The 15,139-nt window shown below is 34.5% G+C and overlaps 1 protein-coding gene across 1 annotated transcript in view; it reads left to right on the top strand.

The window, feature by feature from the left end:
- Nucleotides 1–15,139, top strand: part of LOC148012824 (beta-galactosidase-like) — a 56,405-nt gene that overhangs the window by 26,266 nt on the left and 15,000 nt on the right. Inside the window, exon 10 of the mRNA XM_087669073.1 lies at nt 14,706–14,793. Coding sequence (XP_087525199.1) covers nt 14,706–14,793 — 88 coding nt within the window. The remainder of the gene's footprint in view (nt 1–14,705; nt 14,794–15,139) is intronic.

Below are 15,139 nucleotides of genomic sequence, written 5' to 3'. Positions count from 1 at the left end.
ACCACTATTTAAACCTCAATACATAAGTTATGATGCTATTATGAACAATATACTAAGGTGCTCTTTTAGCTTAACATTGAGAATTTTGAAAACTTGTATACATAAGATGCAACATAATGCATTATGGCAAGGGGATAAGCAAAAATATAAAAATTGTACATGTTAAAGAAGAGAAAGAGTATACAACTAGTGTTGCGGAATGAGTGATACACCTTAATATAATAATATGACACTTTTTAAAGGCCTTTCACTTGAAAAATATGCAAGCCTAGAGCTACAACTATGTAAATGAATGTGAGGATCTCAAAGGAGAAAAACACACTGTGGTTGACATGCCTTGGAAGCCATGGGAAATACCCTTAAGGAGTTCACTACATATATATCATCTATATTACGTGCCTTCAAGGCCTATTTATAAACATCCTTATTTGTGAATTTTTGTTGTGTTATTTTTAATTTAATTTATAACCCCTTTATATGACACCCTTTTGTATGTAAAAAGTGTATAAAAAAGATGCTTTATAAAATCCCTTATTTTGGACTCATGTGATGCATATATATATTCATGACCCCAAAAAATACATAATGACATCAAATGTAAGGCTCTATGTATAGAAGAACTCATTGTAGGTGATGGATATTGAAAGCTCCTAAGAAACACAACAACTACATTGGTAGTTGTGGTATTTCAAACAAATTTTTAAAATCACCTTAAAGGAATCAGTAGAAAGGTGGATACAAGGGCTTAGCTAAATTAATGATAATCTAGACTAAACTTAGAATTTGGCCAACTTTGTAGTTTGATATTGCACCTTAATTGTTAGTCTACACTTGATACCACTTCTCCTGGGATCCAAGCCTTCTCATGGATTAGATATGAAGGTGTAGACTATGATTGTGACAATTTTGTAAAGGAGTGAGCTAGGGGAGAGAAAAAGGAGAGAGAAGACTGCATGTCTAGACTACGATTGTGATAATTTTTGTAAAGGAGTGAGTTAGGAAAGAGAAAGAGAAGAGAGAATACTGTGGAGAGAGAAGGTGAGTGCACAAAAGAGAGAAAGTTTGAATGAGGAGAGAGAAATATAGGAAAGAGGTAAGAGAAGCCATGGAAGCTAAGAGAGAGAATATGTATGATGAAGAGACCTTTGTATTAGCTGGTGATGGAAAATAAAAGTCCCTTACACCCTATATACTACTCAACATAGCTAGTATTTCTCCACATTTATATTTTTCACATTATTTTCAAACTCTTACATTTTATCCCTACTTGAATGTTTTTATCCCTCAAAATAAAATTGGGACTTATTACAATGTATGGGATATAAGTAAACAAAGTACTACTTTGTTTCAACCATTACAAGGTATGAATCAGTGAAAAATCCAAGAATTTGTACATTGTATATACATCAATTAAAAATGAGAAAATCCAAAACTTGATCATGAATCCTTGGCCAAGTGAGAGCTAAAGATATGAAATAGCATGTTGTCTACTAGAGGACCTTGCTATAGTAAATCTGAAATAACTTTTAGTAGAAAGCTCTTTCAATATGCTTTCAGCTCATGTATATTATTATTTGCTATCCATAGTACAAAATAAAATCTACTTTAAAATAGAGAGTTGTTTGTAATCTATCTAAATTGAAGCAAGGCCATAATGACTAATATTTTGCCAAGTTTGCTTCCTTGAGGTAAGGAAACTTCTCCATAATTAAAGCTAGTCTCCAAGAAGCTTCTTCCAAGGGTAATCCTCACATATATTATTTGATTGTTCTTGACCTAAGCTTCTTCTCTTGCATGCCAATAACCTCCTAAAGCACATATTGAATAATGCCCTTCTCATCCACTGGTGGAAGCTCCTCTACATAATCCATAGTAGATTTAATAAAGGGCTTTAAGTGACTCACATGAAAGGCATTGTGAATCATGGTAGATGAGGGAAGTTCCAACCAATAAGCTAAGTCACCCACTATCTTCAAAATCATGTAGGGTCCATAAAATTTATGAGCCAATTTGGTGATGGAATGATATTTAAGAGCGGAAAAATGAGACTTGGGCACTTTCAAAACCACTAAATTCCCTTCTTGGAACTCTAGGTTTTGGCTTTTCTCATAAGCATAAAGCTTCATTTGATCCTGGTCTCTCTTTAGATTCACTTTACATTGTTGAAGGGGAGCCTACATGTAGTCCAATTCTTCCTTTCTTTGAGGATTTATCTTGTAATTGAAAATAAATGTTGGAAGGGGTACCTTGTATCTACACAAAGCCTCAAAAGGTAAAACTTCTATGCTAGAATGGGTGGAGTTAATGTAGGCAAACTCTGCCAAGTGTAACCACGAATCCCATGTATTGTGCACATCATGGAAAAAATGTCTCAAGTAAGTCTCCAACCACTTATTAACCTTCTCTGTTTGGCCATTTGTCTATGGATGGTAGGATGTAGAAGGAGCTAATTTAGTACCCATGAAACTAAAAACTATGTACCAAAAGTTAGTCATAAACTTGGCATCTCTATCATGCACTATGACTTGTGGTAATCCATATAACTTGTAAATATGCTCCATGAACTGACTAGCTACTTGAGATGTTGTATATTGAACTTTTGTGAGAATAAAGAGGGTTGCCTTAATGGGTCTATCCACTACCATATAAATGCTACTCCATCCTTTCTTGGCGGATATCGATAAGCCAATGATAAAATCCATATAGTAATATGCATCCATTTGCCTTCAAGGATAGGCAATGGCTACAATAAACCTCCTGGCTTCAATATGATATCCTTGTTTTTTTGGCATGGTACACAACTAGAGACAAAAGTCTTGACATCCTTCTAAAGGCCATTCCAGTGAAAACTTGTAGCAATCTTGGCATAGGTCTTAAACACAACAAAATGACCAACTATAGGTGAGGAATTCATCACCTATATAATTTACTATATAAATGGGAAAGTGTGTGGAAAGACAATCATGCCATGATACCATATGAGATCATTTTTTAAATGATATCGGGAGTTCTCATCCATAATGTATTGCTATAATTCTTGAATTATAAGGCTAAACTCATGATCTAAAAGATAGGCCTCATGGAGCTCCTCTATCTAATCACTATGAAGTTCTACGATGGTTGAAACCTTGCGTATTCAAATTCTGGATAAGGAATTAGCATACACATTGTCATTGCCCCTTGTATGTGTAATATCAAGGTTATAATTCTGCAATATAGCTACCCAACTACATTGCTTTAGAGTGAGGTTTGACTATGATAGGAAATATTTGAGGGCTATATGATCACTTTTCACTTTGAATCAACTGCCATAAAAATAATGGTGCCACTTATTCCTTACATGAAGAATGGCCAATATCTCTTGGTCATAAACATTCATTGCCACCTCTTTGTTATTGAGCTTGCAACTGTCAAAGGCGATTACCCCATGGTCATGTAATAAAACTTCTCCAATGGCATGTCTACTAGTATCAAAATGAGTAATAAAACTTCTCCAATGGCATGTCTACTAGTATCACAATGAGTAGTGAACACTTTGGAAAATCCAGGTCTAATAAAAATATAGGGTAAGATTATCAAGGAGAGGGATGATATGTGAGATAAAGAAGAGAAAAAGAGAGAGAAAAGAGGAGAGATAATAAGTGGCAAGGAGAGAGATGTATTAGAAAGATAGGAAAGATGAGAGAGAAGCCATGAAAGCCAAGTACAAACAGGTGAGATGAGAGACAATAATTGTATTATGGTAAATAGATGTCAAAATTTACATGTCTCACACTTTTTATACCTATCTCAGTGTGACAATATATTATTTAATGACTCTCTCACTAAAACATGTCTTCCCAACTTCTTATAATCCATCCCTTCCCAAAGTTTTTTGCCCACAAAAATTAATTTACAATGGCAAAGAAGGATGGATGACACAGAGTACTAGTCTGATTTTAACTATATAAAAGATAAGAAGTGAAGCAAGTAATGAAGAGTTATTTGCTAAAATGAAGACATAAAGGAAAGCCTTTTCCATATATATTCTCACTGAAAGTAATTGGGGTAGAGGCACTTTGTATCCATATATAGCCTCAAAGGGTGAAACTCCAATACAAGCATAAGTGGAATTATTATAGGCAAACTCAACCAAATGTAACCATGAATCCCATGTGTGTTGCACATCATGATAGAAATGGTGAAGGTAAGTCTTCAACCACTTATTTATCCTCTCTCTCTAATCATCAATCTCCGGGTTGGATGATAGGCTATAGAAGGAGCCACATTAGTAATCATGTAGTTGAATACTGTCTGTCAAAAGTTACTCATGAACTTGGTATCCCTATCATGCTCAATCACATGTAGTAATCCATGTAATCTAAAGATCTACTTTATGAACTAACTAGCCACTTGTGAAGTAGTGAACAGGGTCTTGGTAGGAATAAAATGAGTTGCCTTAGTGAGTCTATCCACTACTATATAAATGCTATTTCAACCATTTTTGGTAATAGGTGAGTCAATAATGAAATTCATGGTAATATATATCCATTTCCCTTTATGAATATACAATGGTTGCAACAAACCATCTGGCTTATTGGTGATATCCTTATTTTGCTGACAAGGCATACACTTCATGACATAGTCCTTAACATCTCTCCACAATCCTTTCTAATGGAAGCGCTTGCTAAACTTACCATAGGTATTAAACACTCCAAAGTGTCCGAGTTATGGGCGAAGAATGTAACTCCTCAATAATTTTCAGCTTGAAAGAAGTAGAAGGAATAATAATCTTACTATTAAGCTAAATAGGCCATTTTTAAGCTGGTATTGTGAGCTTTCTTTCATAAGACCTTGCTAAAATTTTTGAAATATATGGTTGAGATCATCATCTAAAAGATAGGCTTCCTATAACTCCTCAATCTGGTCACTATGTAGCGCAATCATAGCTAAAACCTGACATGCCCACATTCTAGAAAGAGAATCAGCCACTACCACATTGTCTTTTCCCCTCGTATGAATGATGTTAAAATCATAGTTTTGCAAGGTAGCTATCCACCTATGCTGCTTAGGAGTGATATTTGACCAAGTAAGCAAATGCTTTAGGATCCTACGATTGCTTTGAACTCTAAATCGACTACCATACAAGCCCGAGTAATTGACTATATGTATACCCTCTATATCACAAGCGTTCAAGGCCTATTTATAAATATCATTCTCTGTGAAATTTTCCTTAATAAAACATAACCCTTTTCTATTCAATTTGTAAGTAACCCCTTTATATGGGACCCTTCTGTATGTTAAAAATGTATAAAAATAGTATTTTAAAAATCAATTATGTTGAACCCACGTGATACATACACATTATTATGACTGACCTCCCCAACCATACAAGTAATGGTGTCATTTCTTTATCACATCTAGAATAGGCAATATCTCTTGGTCATAGACATTTATAGCCATCTCCTTATCTATCCCAAAAGAAAGGTTCTTTCTTCAACCTGTCAGTCAAAGGACCTACTAACAACTGCATAATGCTTAATGAATTTGCAATAAAATGATGATAGACCAAGAAACCCTATAAGTGAAGCAGTGGTGGTATGTGTTGGCCAATCTTTGACACACTGCACCTTCTTATGATCATCATGTATCCCTTTTTCACTGACAATATGACCCAAGAATTCCACCCGAGTCTGCATAAAAGAGCACTTCTTCTTCTTAGCAAAGAGCTATGGTGCCTCAATATATAAAAAATATTCATCATATGTGATAAATGGTCCTGTAGAGTCTTACTATAAATCAATATGTCATCAAAGATGACTAGGACAAACTGGAAGAGGAAAGACTGCAAAATCTAATTGATCAGTCTCTCGAAGGTAGTTGTAGCATTAGTAAGCCCAAATGGCATCAGTAGGAAATTGTATAACCCACTATCAATCCTAAAGGCAGTTTGAACTTCATCACCCTCTCGCATAAAAATTTTATTATATACAGATCTCAAGTCAATCTTGTAAAGAGCCTAGTCCCCCTTGAGCTCATTAAGAAAATTATCAAATCTAGGAATTGGATACATATTCTTCACTATGATATTTTTTTGATCCCTATAGTCAATACACATGCTAAAGTATCCATCTTTCTTCTTCACTAACAAGACCATAGATGCATAAGGTGAAGGACTAGGCTCAATGAATCCCATTTGTAAAAGCTCTTTGATTTTCTTGGCTACTTCTTCATGCTCACATCTAGACAATCTATAGGGTGGCTTATTGACTGACTTTAAATGAGGCTCCAAATAATCGATAGGGTGATCCACTACTCTCTTAGGAGGTAATAAAGTAGCTACTTCAAACAAGTCCATGTACTCCTCAAGTAGAGCTTTCAAAGCTGAATACTTGATCGATTCTTGAATTGATCCTCTACCTCTTTATTTAGGTGTAAAATAAAAATATGTGAGTGTCTCTTATACTCCTTCTTGAGTTGTCTAATGGTAATAAGCTAAAAATTAGATGTATTAGGGATTCCCTGTAGATGTATAGACTACTCATCAATAGCAAAACTCCATGTACAATTGCGAGAAATCATAACCAATCACACCCAAGCACAATATCTATAGGTCCTATTTCCAAAGCAATTAGGTTCACTTGTAGCTCATAATTTTAGCTAATAGTATAGAAACCTATGGACACGCTTGAGTGTTGGTTTCCTCTTCACATTGGGTGTTTGTACTCTTATGGGTTGTTAGAAAGTAGTGGAAAAATAGTGTAACATATCCACAACTGAGTAGTATAACATAAAGTAGTGGAAAAATAGTGTAACATATCTACCTGAATAAAGACATCATTTCCATGAATGGTACTATTCATATGAAGTGTATTAGGGATCTTTGAACCTATCCAAGAATCTATCAAAATAGAACAAAGGATAGTGGTAGCAAGAGGTAAGTTTATCCCACCAAGATCAAAAGGACCATACCCACTAGGGTCAAATGGAATTCCATCTACAACCTCATAAGACTGATCAAGATCAAGATTCTCATCATACTCTTAAAATTTAGCTTGTGCACTCACTATTGGTTCTTCAATAATATCATCATCCACATCCTCAAGTACTATCATATTGTAATTCTTAGCCTTGGTATTCTTGTAAGTGTACTTGGATGCATGATTAGCCATATCATGTTTTTTAATTCTCTTTTGAAGCTTTCGTCTCATCAAGATGCCATGGCTACTATGGTTTCTCTCTATTTATATCCCTTCCATCCTTGCTCCAAATAATCTACAACTTGAGGGAAAGATTCCTTGCTTCATATTCTAAAGATTGAGCACCATTTTGGCCACATGAGTAGTAGATATTTCAGCATAATATGTACTATCTTTGTAGTTTGTAACTAATCACATATTTCTTGAGAGAAACTAGATGATGATGAAGATTATAGTGAGCAACATATATTTCAACATAATCTATGATGTGTTTGTAGTTTGGAACTAATCTAAGGAAAACATAGTATTTTTTCTGAATCGGGCCTAGATTTTCACCATGTTTGAAATGTAAATCCTTTTATTTTCATTCCTTGAAAAGATCCATAAGTATGAACTTCCCATTGTTTGTTGAATTATTTTCGGCTCTATTATCACCTTACTTAGGCTCTATTTTATGGATGATTGCTAACTTTGAAGCACTTTGCTACCTTGAAGCATTGAAAGTAGGGTATGTAGGAACTTTGGGATTGCTAAATGAAGATTGGATCCTCCATAATTGCAACCAAAATTGCCATGTTTAGAAATAGTCATTTGCTGTCCAAAAGAATCCTACATAGGAATGTCCTTCCTATACTTACAAGCATACCTCTCTGCTAACTCAATGGCTTGAAATAGTGTGGTGGATTTCTAGGCCATTATATTAGCTGAAAAATTAGGCTTTAGACCAAAGATATACTTCTGTAACTTTGCATCATCTCTTACACTCTCTATATACATGGTAAGATTCAAAAATTGATTTGTATACTCTCTATTAAATTGATAGATTCTTTGGTCCAATTGATACAATCTTCTAGCTGACTTTTCTTTCTCAATGAGAGAGAAAAAAACTTGAGTCATCTTAGCTTTGAATTTCCTGGTTGATTTTCTCTCTTTATGTACCTTCACCATGTATGAGTAAAGCCCTCAAGAGGAAGTATAGCAAAGTGAATCTTTTGGTTATATGACCTAGGGAAAATGTCAAAGTAGGATTCTAATTTTGAAGTCCACTCCTCCAAATCGATTGCTGATGATGAATGGCCACTATATTTGGTTAACACAATTTTCATGGAGTTCTCTCTCAACAAAACCTTGCTGTCCATTAGTTACTTGGGGATACATTATCCATGTAACTACCATTGGGAGAAAGAGAAAGCTTGGCTTGAAAAGTAAGTGGACTTTTAATCAAAACTAACTCTATTCTCCCAGTCTTTAACCATTTTACATCCAAAATGGCATGTTATGCATGCACAATCTGCCATTTTGTCCAAGATGCCCTCAAATTTGTCTTCAAGTACTTTAGTTAGCTATGACTAACTATCCTTGGTCATTGCACTTGTTCATTTTCCAAACTGGCACCCTGTCCTTAAGTAACCAATAAGTAACAAGCTTGCAGAAGAAATCCAAGAAATGATTGAACCAAATGGATCAAAGATCAATGCTCTGATACAACTTGTCAACAAGGAGAGGGCTGAGAGGTGAGAGAAAAAAGAGTAGAAGAGAGAGAAAAGAGGAGAAACAATGAGTGATAAGGAGAGAGAAAGACTAGAAAGATAGGAAAGAAGAGAGAGAAGCCATGAAAGCTAGGTACAAGCAGGTGAGATGAGAGACAATAATTGTATTATGGTAAAAGATATAAAAAATTATGTATCATACCTTTTATACTTATGTCAGTGTGACAAGATATTACTAATGACTCTCTCATTAAAGCATATCTTCCCAACTTCTTATAGAGATAAGCAATTCTTTCAATTTATTAAAGCTTTGATCAGCAAATGGGATTACTAGAAAATGATAGAGTCCATGATCTATCTTGAAGGTGATCATAACTTCATCACCTTGCCTCATACGAATTTGAAGATAGCTAGATCTTAAATCTATTCTGGTATGGAGCTTATGCTCTCCACATACATAGTGAGATTGAGGAATTGGTTTATGTACTCCCGTGCATTAAGGTCTCTTTGCTCTAGTCCATACCACCTTTTTGCTAACTTTTCTTTCTCAAGAAAAGATACAAAGACTTTAGCCATGTGTCTTAAATGCCTCCCAATTTTCCACTAGTGTATTCTCTTTCTTAATATATCACCACAAATTGTGTGCTAACCCTTCTAAATGTAATGTGGCAAGGTGAATTTTCATATCATCACTCCTAGGGAATATGTCAAAGTACGAATCCAACTTTGAAATCCATTCCTCTAGGTCAAATGGTGAAGATGACTAACCATTATACTTTGTGAACACTATTTTATCTCTTAACTCCCATTCATTGAAAGGTGGTTATTCCAAAATAGGCTTGTTTCCCAAAATATCCTCATCATGGTTTGTACCTATTGGGCCTTGAAAATTTGATGAAACTCTTGCATAGGGTGGCTAAGAATCGGATTGAAATGTTCCGAAAGGCAAAGGACCCCTTGGTACTTGCTAAGAATCCAGTCCATATACTTGTGGATGACCACCATTAATATTATCCAAATAGTCATAATTTCTTTGTGATGTCTCTCTTACTTCATATTTACTAGTAGATATACCCTGAAATCTAACAATTCTCTAGCTTTGAGAATTAGAATTGAATGGTTGAAGTGGAACTCTAGGTTCACTATTTGGATAAACTTTTTCTCTAGCATTGTTATCTCCCATTTGCATTTGTATGCATGCGATAAACTATGCCATGATTTGCATATTGAAATCCACTAATTTATCTATTGAAGCCTTTATTTTAGTTTTTGAGTCCAGTGATTTCTCAATGAAATACTTCATTTGATTGTTGGATATAACCATTTGATATACCCTTGAAAGTTAACTCTCCATGTCTATAAGCATGCCTAGTCTTATGTTTACACATGGTATGGTTGAGAGTGATAAGTTCTCCTTATAATTGATGACCTTTAGGGCTTTCTTGGGGTGTATTATCTAGCATGGAATCTCTTGTTTGCTGAGCATGCTCATTGTGGGCCTTATTTTCCCCTTATGACTTGTCATTGTAATGCAATCTTGCAAGACCCCATGACAGTAAATCAACTATAACTTGAGCTAGGAAAATCCAATTTCTAAATTTTTTTAATTAAATTAAAGCCTACAATCCCCTCTTTAATATAAGAACCTATATATTATAATAAATTTAAATGTTAAAAAACCATAAATCAATTTTTTAGTTTATACTATCTAGTTCTATACCTTGTTTTGATTTGTAAGTGCTCTATTTCCACCTATTTGACCACAACCAACTCTCTTTAAGAATACTAAACCCTCTCCATAATTGAGTAGGATTTGTGAGCAACTTGTACCACCTATAATTCACTTCCAATGATGAAGGGTGTACTTATAATGATGTATATGAACTTTGGAATGTCATGTAAATGCCTTGTTTTAACCTATTTTGATATTTAAGAGGCTTGGACCTTCATGACCACTGAATCTTCAATCCTCCATGCATGATACCTATGTGAGGGATAAAATAATGGGACGATCTCTCTTTATGAGCTCCAAATAATTAGGAGATGGGTAAAAATCCCCCTTGTTTGGTTGTTTGCATCCCTTCAGGATCTTTGATAGTGAGGGAGGGTCACCTCTCTTTTGTCCTACTATCTCCTCGACATCCACCTTTTTCCTTGGTGAGTATCTCAACATAGCAGTGGCTAGCCACTCTAATCAATCAATATGATATGCAATACTTGAAGCAATCTTTCAACTCATTCTATATAATGCAATAGAATGAAATGGAACAAATAAAATGGGTAGGAAGAGGGATTTACCATGTAGTGACTCATAGTGACTCACTGCTTACTTACCTTTTACAATGAATTTTCATTTATTTTTTCCATGAACAATAAATCATTAGCAGTTTATTGGATTAGAGCAATGAATCTAATCAACAATTGACTCTTAAAGAAAAGAGATTTTATGAAATGCCACAAGCAAAGGATTCTAATTTATTGATTTAATCATGAGAGTGTCTCAACAATGGATGGGGTTGAAATATAATGCAAATATTTTATTATTTAATATCTCCATCGACTGGATGAGGATCAACACAAAAGGATGAATAAGACAAACAAAGAATATGAATATCTCTTTCACAAGATTGAAGAAGGCTTGAATGTGTTCTCAGATGACCAATGTTACTTAAATAACCTTCAATCATTACTCCTTGAAAGCTTTGGATTGATCTTGGAGCAAAAAGGGCTTGAGATTGTAACCTTGAATGTATTTGCCCCAAATCTTGACACCATGGAAGCTCTCTTGGTTGAATATTGGCCAATATTACTTAATGTCTATGATTACTTCTAAAGATCTTCATAAGGATGATTCCTTGGGTTGGAATGATGAAGATTCTTCAAGAAATTTGTGAGAAGTTGAATCTTGGAGTCAAGCTTCTTGGCTACCCATGGACTACACTGTTAGGGTTTGAGGAAGAGAAAAGAATGTTGAAATGATGGAAGAGAAGGCTCTAAGATAAAGATTACAAGTCCATTAACCCTCAATGATCAATCCAAATGATCCTAGCCATAGAAAATGCAGTCATAAGTTGTCTCAAAGCATTTAAAAAATAGTGAAAATTTTGGCAGCATATACCTACATATACGTACACATGGCAACTCTAATAGTGATTTAATGGTATGGAAGAAATGGGATTTGATACCAAGTCATTATATCATCCATTGTTGAAGGGAAGCAATGATAGATGAAGAAGAATAAGATCTTTGCTTAAAACTCCATGGAAATTTCACAAAAGCTTAAAGGAAGAATAAGAAACCCTCTCTCAAAAAGTAACCAAGGCTAAAGCTTCCATTAAGACCAATTATCCCTCTTTCTACCAAGTTACTTTCAAAATGGCTTGTAACTTGACCATGCCCTATTATTTTGGCTAGGTTTAGAAAAATCCCTCCAAGATCCTTATTTTAGCTCCAAGATTAGCCTTTTCTCCATATAGACAGCATGTATGTACCTACCACATGTCATTGTACTTCTTGTGTTGGAAATTTCAGTTATGGAAATAGGAGAAAAGGATAGGGAAAATATGAAAATCAAATTGACAAAGAGCCTAAGCTCTAATACCACTTGTAAAGGAGTGAGCTAGGAGAGAGAAGACTATAGGAGAGAGAAGATGAGTATAGAGGAGAGAGAAAGTTTGTATGAGGAGAGAGAATGAGAGGAAAGAGATAAGAGAAGTCATGGAAGTTGAGAGAGAGAAGATGTAAGATGAAGAGACTTTTGTATTAATTGATAATGAAAAATAAAAGCCTTGTACACATTATATACTACCCAATGTAGCTAGGATTTCTCCAAATTAATATTTTCTACATTATTTCTACCCTCTTATAATATTATCATTATATCTTTATATCCAAGAACTCAAAATTTGGATATGAACTCTTTCAAGGCAACTCTTCTCATGGGTTGACACTTCCTAGAAGTAGCCTATCACTGTGATAGTTTTTTGAAGAATCAAATAATACAAATCTTTGATTGTCTCAAATGCAATCATATTGAGGGGATATTTGTAATTAACCAATTACCTAAAAGGAGGGTTATAGTGCTATTTGTTGAGGGGATATTTGTAGTTAAGGGGTTAATTAAAGGGAGGGATACCATACTATTTGTTGAGGGTATGTTTCTAGTACTATAATCTTGTTTTTTAAAGGGGATGTTTCTAATGCTTCAATAAAAGTTGCAAGTATATCTCCAGAAACCAAGTTTACAAAAGTAATCAAGTCAATATCACATTTGTGTGAGTTCATCAAGAAGATAATTTAGCTAAAGAACTATTTTATCAAGCAAAAAGCTAAAATAGAGTTTTAACTTGAAGAAAATAAATTTGTAACTATATTTAACAAGGCGTTGGAGGACTAGCTCACTTCACATTCTCATCAACATGACATATAAGCAAAGTTTTTTAGTTATTTTCCTCTCGTACATTAAGTATCGATATCTTTGTATCGTTCTTGGTTTCTAAGCCATATATTTTGAGTGAAACTAATGTGATCATTAGTAGATGTCTCTAGGTTTGTAATTTAGCTATTAGGACAAGTAGTCTTATGATACTTGATCACTAGGGAAAATGTTTGATGGCGTTTTGCAATCTTGTGGGATATAGCTACCTAAGGTTGTACATAAAGAGCCAACTTTATGCACCCTTTGAGTATTGGTAATCATGATTAATGTGTTGCCAATGTTGTGACTAGCATAGAATGATCATTTATTCTATACGAGTAAACATGTAATGTAGCATTGCAAGGAAAATAAAGCACCATAACATACCTACCTACATAAATATATATTACATAAATAGGTCTCAATTCCCTAGTCCCTTCTTTGATTAGATTTGAACATAAAGACTAATAGTTAGAATCCTATGCTTTATTAAGACTAAAAGAAAAGTGGGTTGAAAATGAAATAAGTATCACCTTATTATGCTATAGTAAAAGTAAGATCCTTATTTTATGACCTTAGCCTACTATATGCATCATAGTATCTTTTAAAAAACCCCTAATAATGACACTTTTTATCTATGGTACCTTCTACAAATTCAAAAGAGTTCTCTAAGCATAATGTGATATAGTGTAATTGAAGGGTCCTCTAAGGGATTTTTCATTGCTCCAAAGAATTGGAAAATATTCACCATTATCCAACACATGAAGCCCTATCCTTTGGTCTCCACAAAACGTTTTCTAGATACCATCTATAAAAACTTCAACACTTTATCAAGACAGTCTCAAGGATGCCAATGGTATTGTGTATCTCAAAGTTATTAAGGGTGTCCATATCTTCTTTTATGTGCAAATATGCTTGGAGAACTAGGGAAATATCATCACTTTAATATGCATGTTGATAACCTAAGGATGTATCTTCTTGTAGGTATAAGCATGCTTGCAAAATAGGGAAATTACATAAATGGAACCGATTGAGGGTCTCCACCTCTCCTTAGAGGTGTGTATGATTGCATAAGGGAAAATGGCATCAATTTGATGAAATAGCCCTACTCAAGTGTGACATGACCCTTTTTAGGTCATTGTCATAGGTTACTTAAGTGTATAGAATGAATTTGAGTATGGGTTTTCTAAGGTAACACAGTAGTTATATTTGGATATATAATTGAATTTGTTTTTGTTTCTATGTGTACCTATGAGAGAGAGAGAGAGAGAGAGAGAGAGATCAAAATAAGTGATTTTTTGAGTATCTCCTTTTTCCATATTTTTAAACACATAAAAGGGTGTTATATAAAGGGTTGTTCATAGATTGAATAGAAACAAAGTGTGTTTTATTTAGGAAGAATTCATAGATAAGCATGTTTTTAAATAGGTCTTGAACACACATGATATATGGGCTCTACATGCAGTGAGAACCTAGAGAGAGGGAGGGAGGGAGGGAGGGAGGGAGGGAGGGAGGGAGGGAGGGAGAGAGAGAGAGAGAGAGAGAGAGAGAGAGAGAGAGAGAGAGAGAGAGAGAGAGAGAGAGAGAGAGTTGAGGCATCTAGCATTGTTCATCCTCTAGTATCATGGTGGGACAAATTTTGGTCGAAGTGCTGGAGGCCCTTTTGTCACAACAAGTTATGACTATGATGCACCTCTAGATGAATACGGTATGTTATTTCATATTGATTTTTAAATATATGTTAGAATTTTATCCATCCTATGGTGTTTAAATAAGCATTCTTCTAACGGTACATGTTTATCAATCTTATGGTGTGCCTCAGGGACGTTACTATATGTATATTCTCTACATCACATGCATTTAGGGCCTATTTATAAATATCCTTATCTGTGAATTTTTCCTATATAAAATACAACCCTTTTTTATTCAATATGTAAATAATCCCTTTATATTATACCCTTCTGTATGTAAAAAATGTATAAAAATAGTATTTGAAAAATACCTTATTTTGAACCCACATGATGCACACATATATTCATGAATAACTTACCCGA

Source organism: Lygodium microphyllum, chromosome 27 (genome assembly GCF_053477565.2).
Source record: "Lygodium microphyllum isolate KBCC chromosome 27, Lygodium_microphyllum_v1.1.10, whole genome shotgun sequence".
Classification (NCBI taxonomy): domain Eukaryota; kingdom Viridiplantae; phylum Streptophyta; class Polypodiopsida; order Schizaeales; family Lygodiaceae; genus Lygodium; species Lygodium microphyllum.
This window is presented reverse-complemented; position numbering and strand designations above follow the sequence as displayed.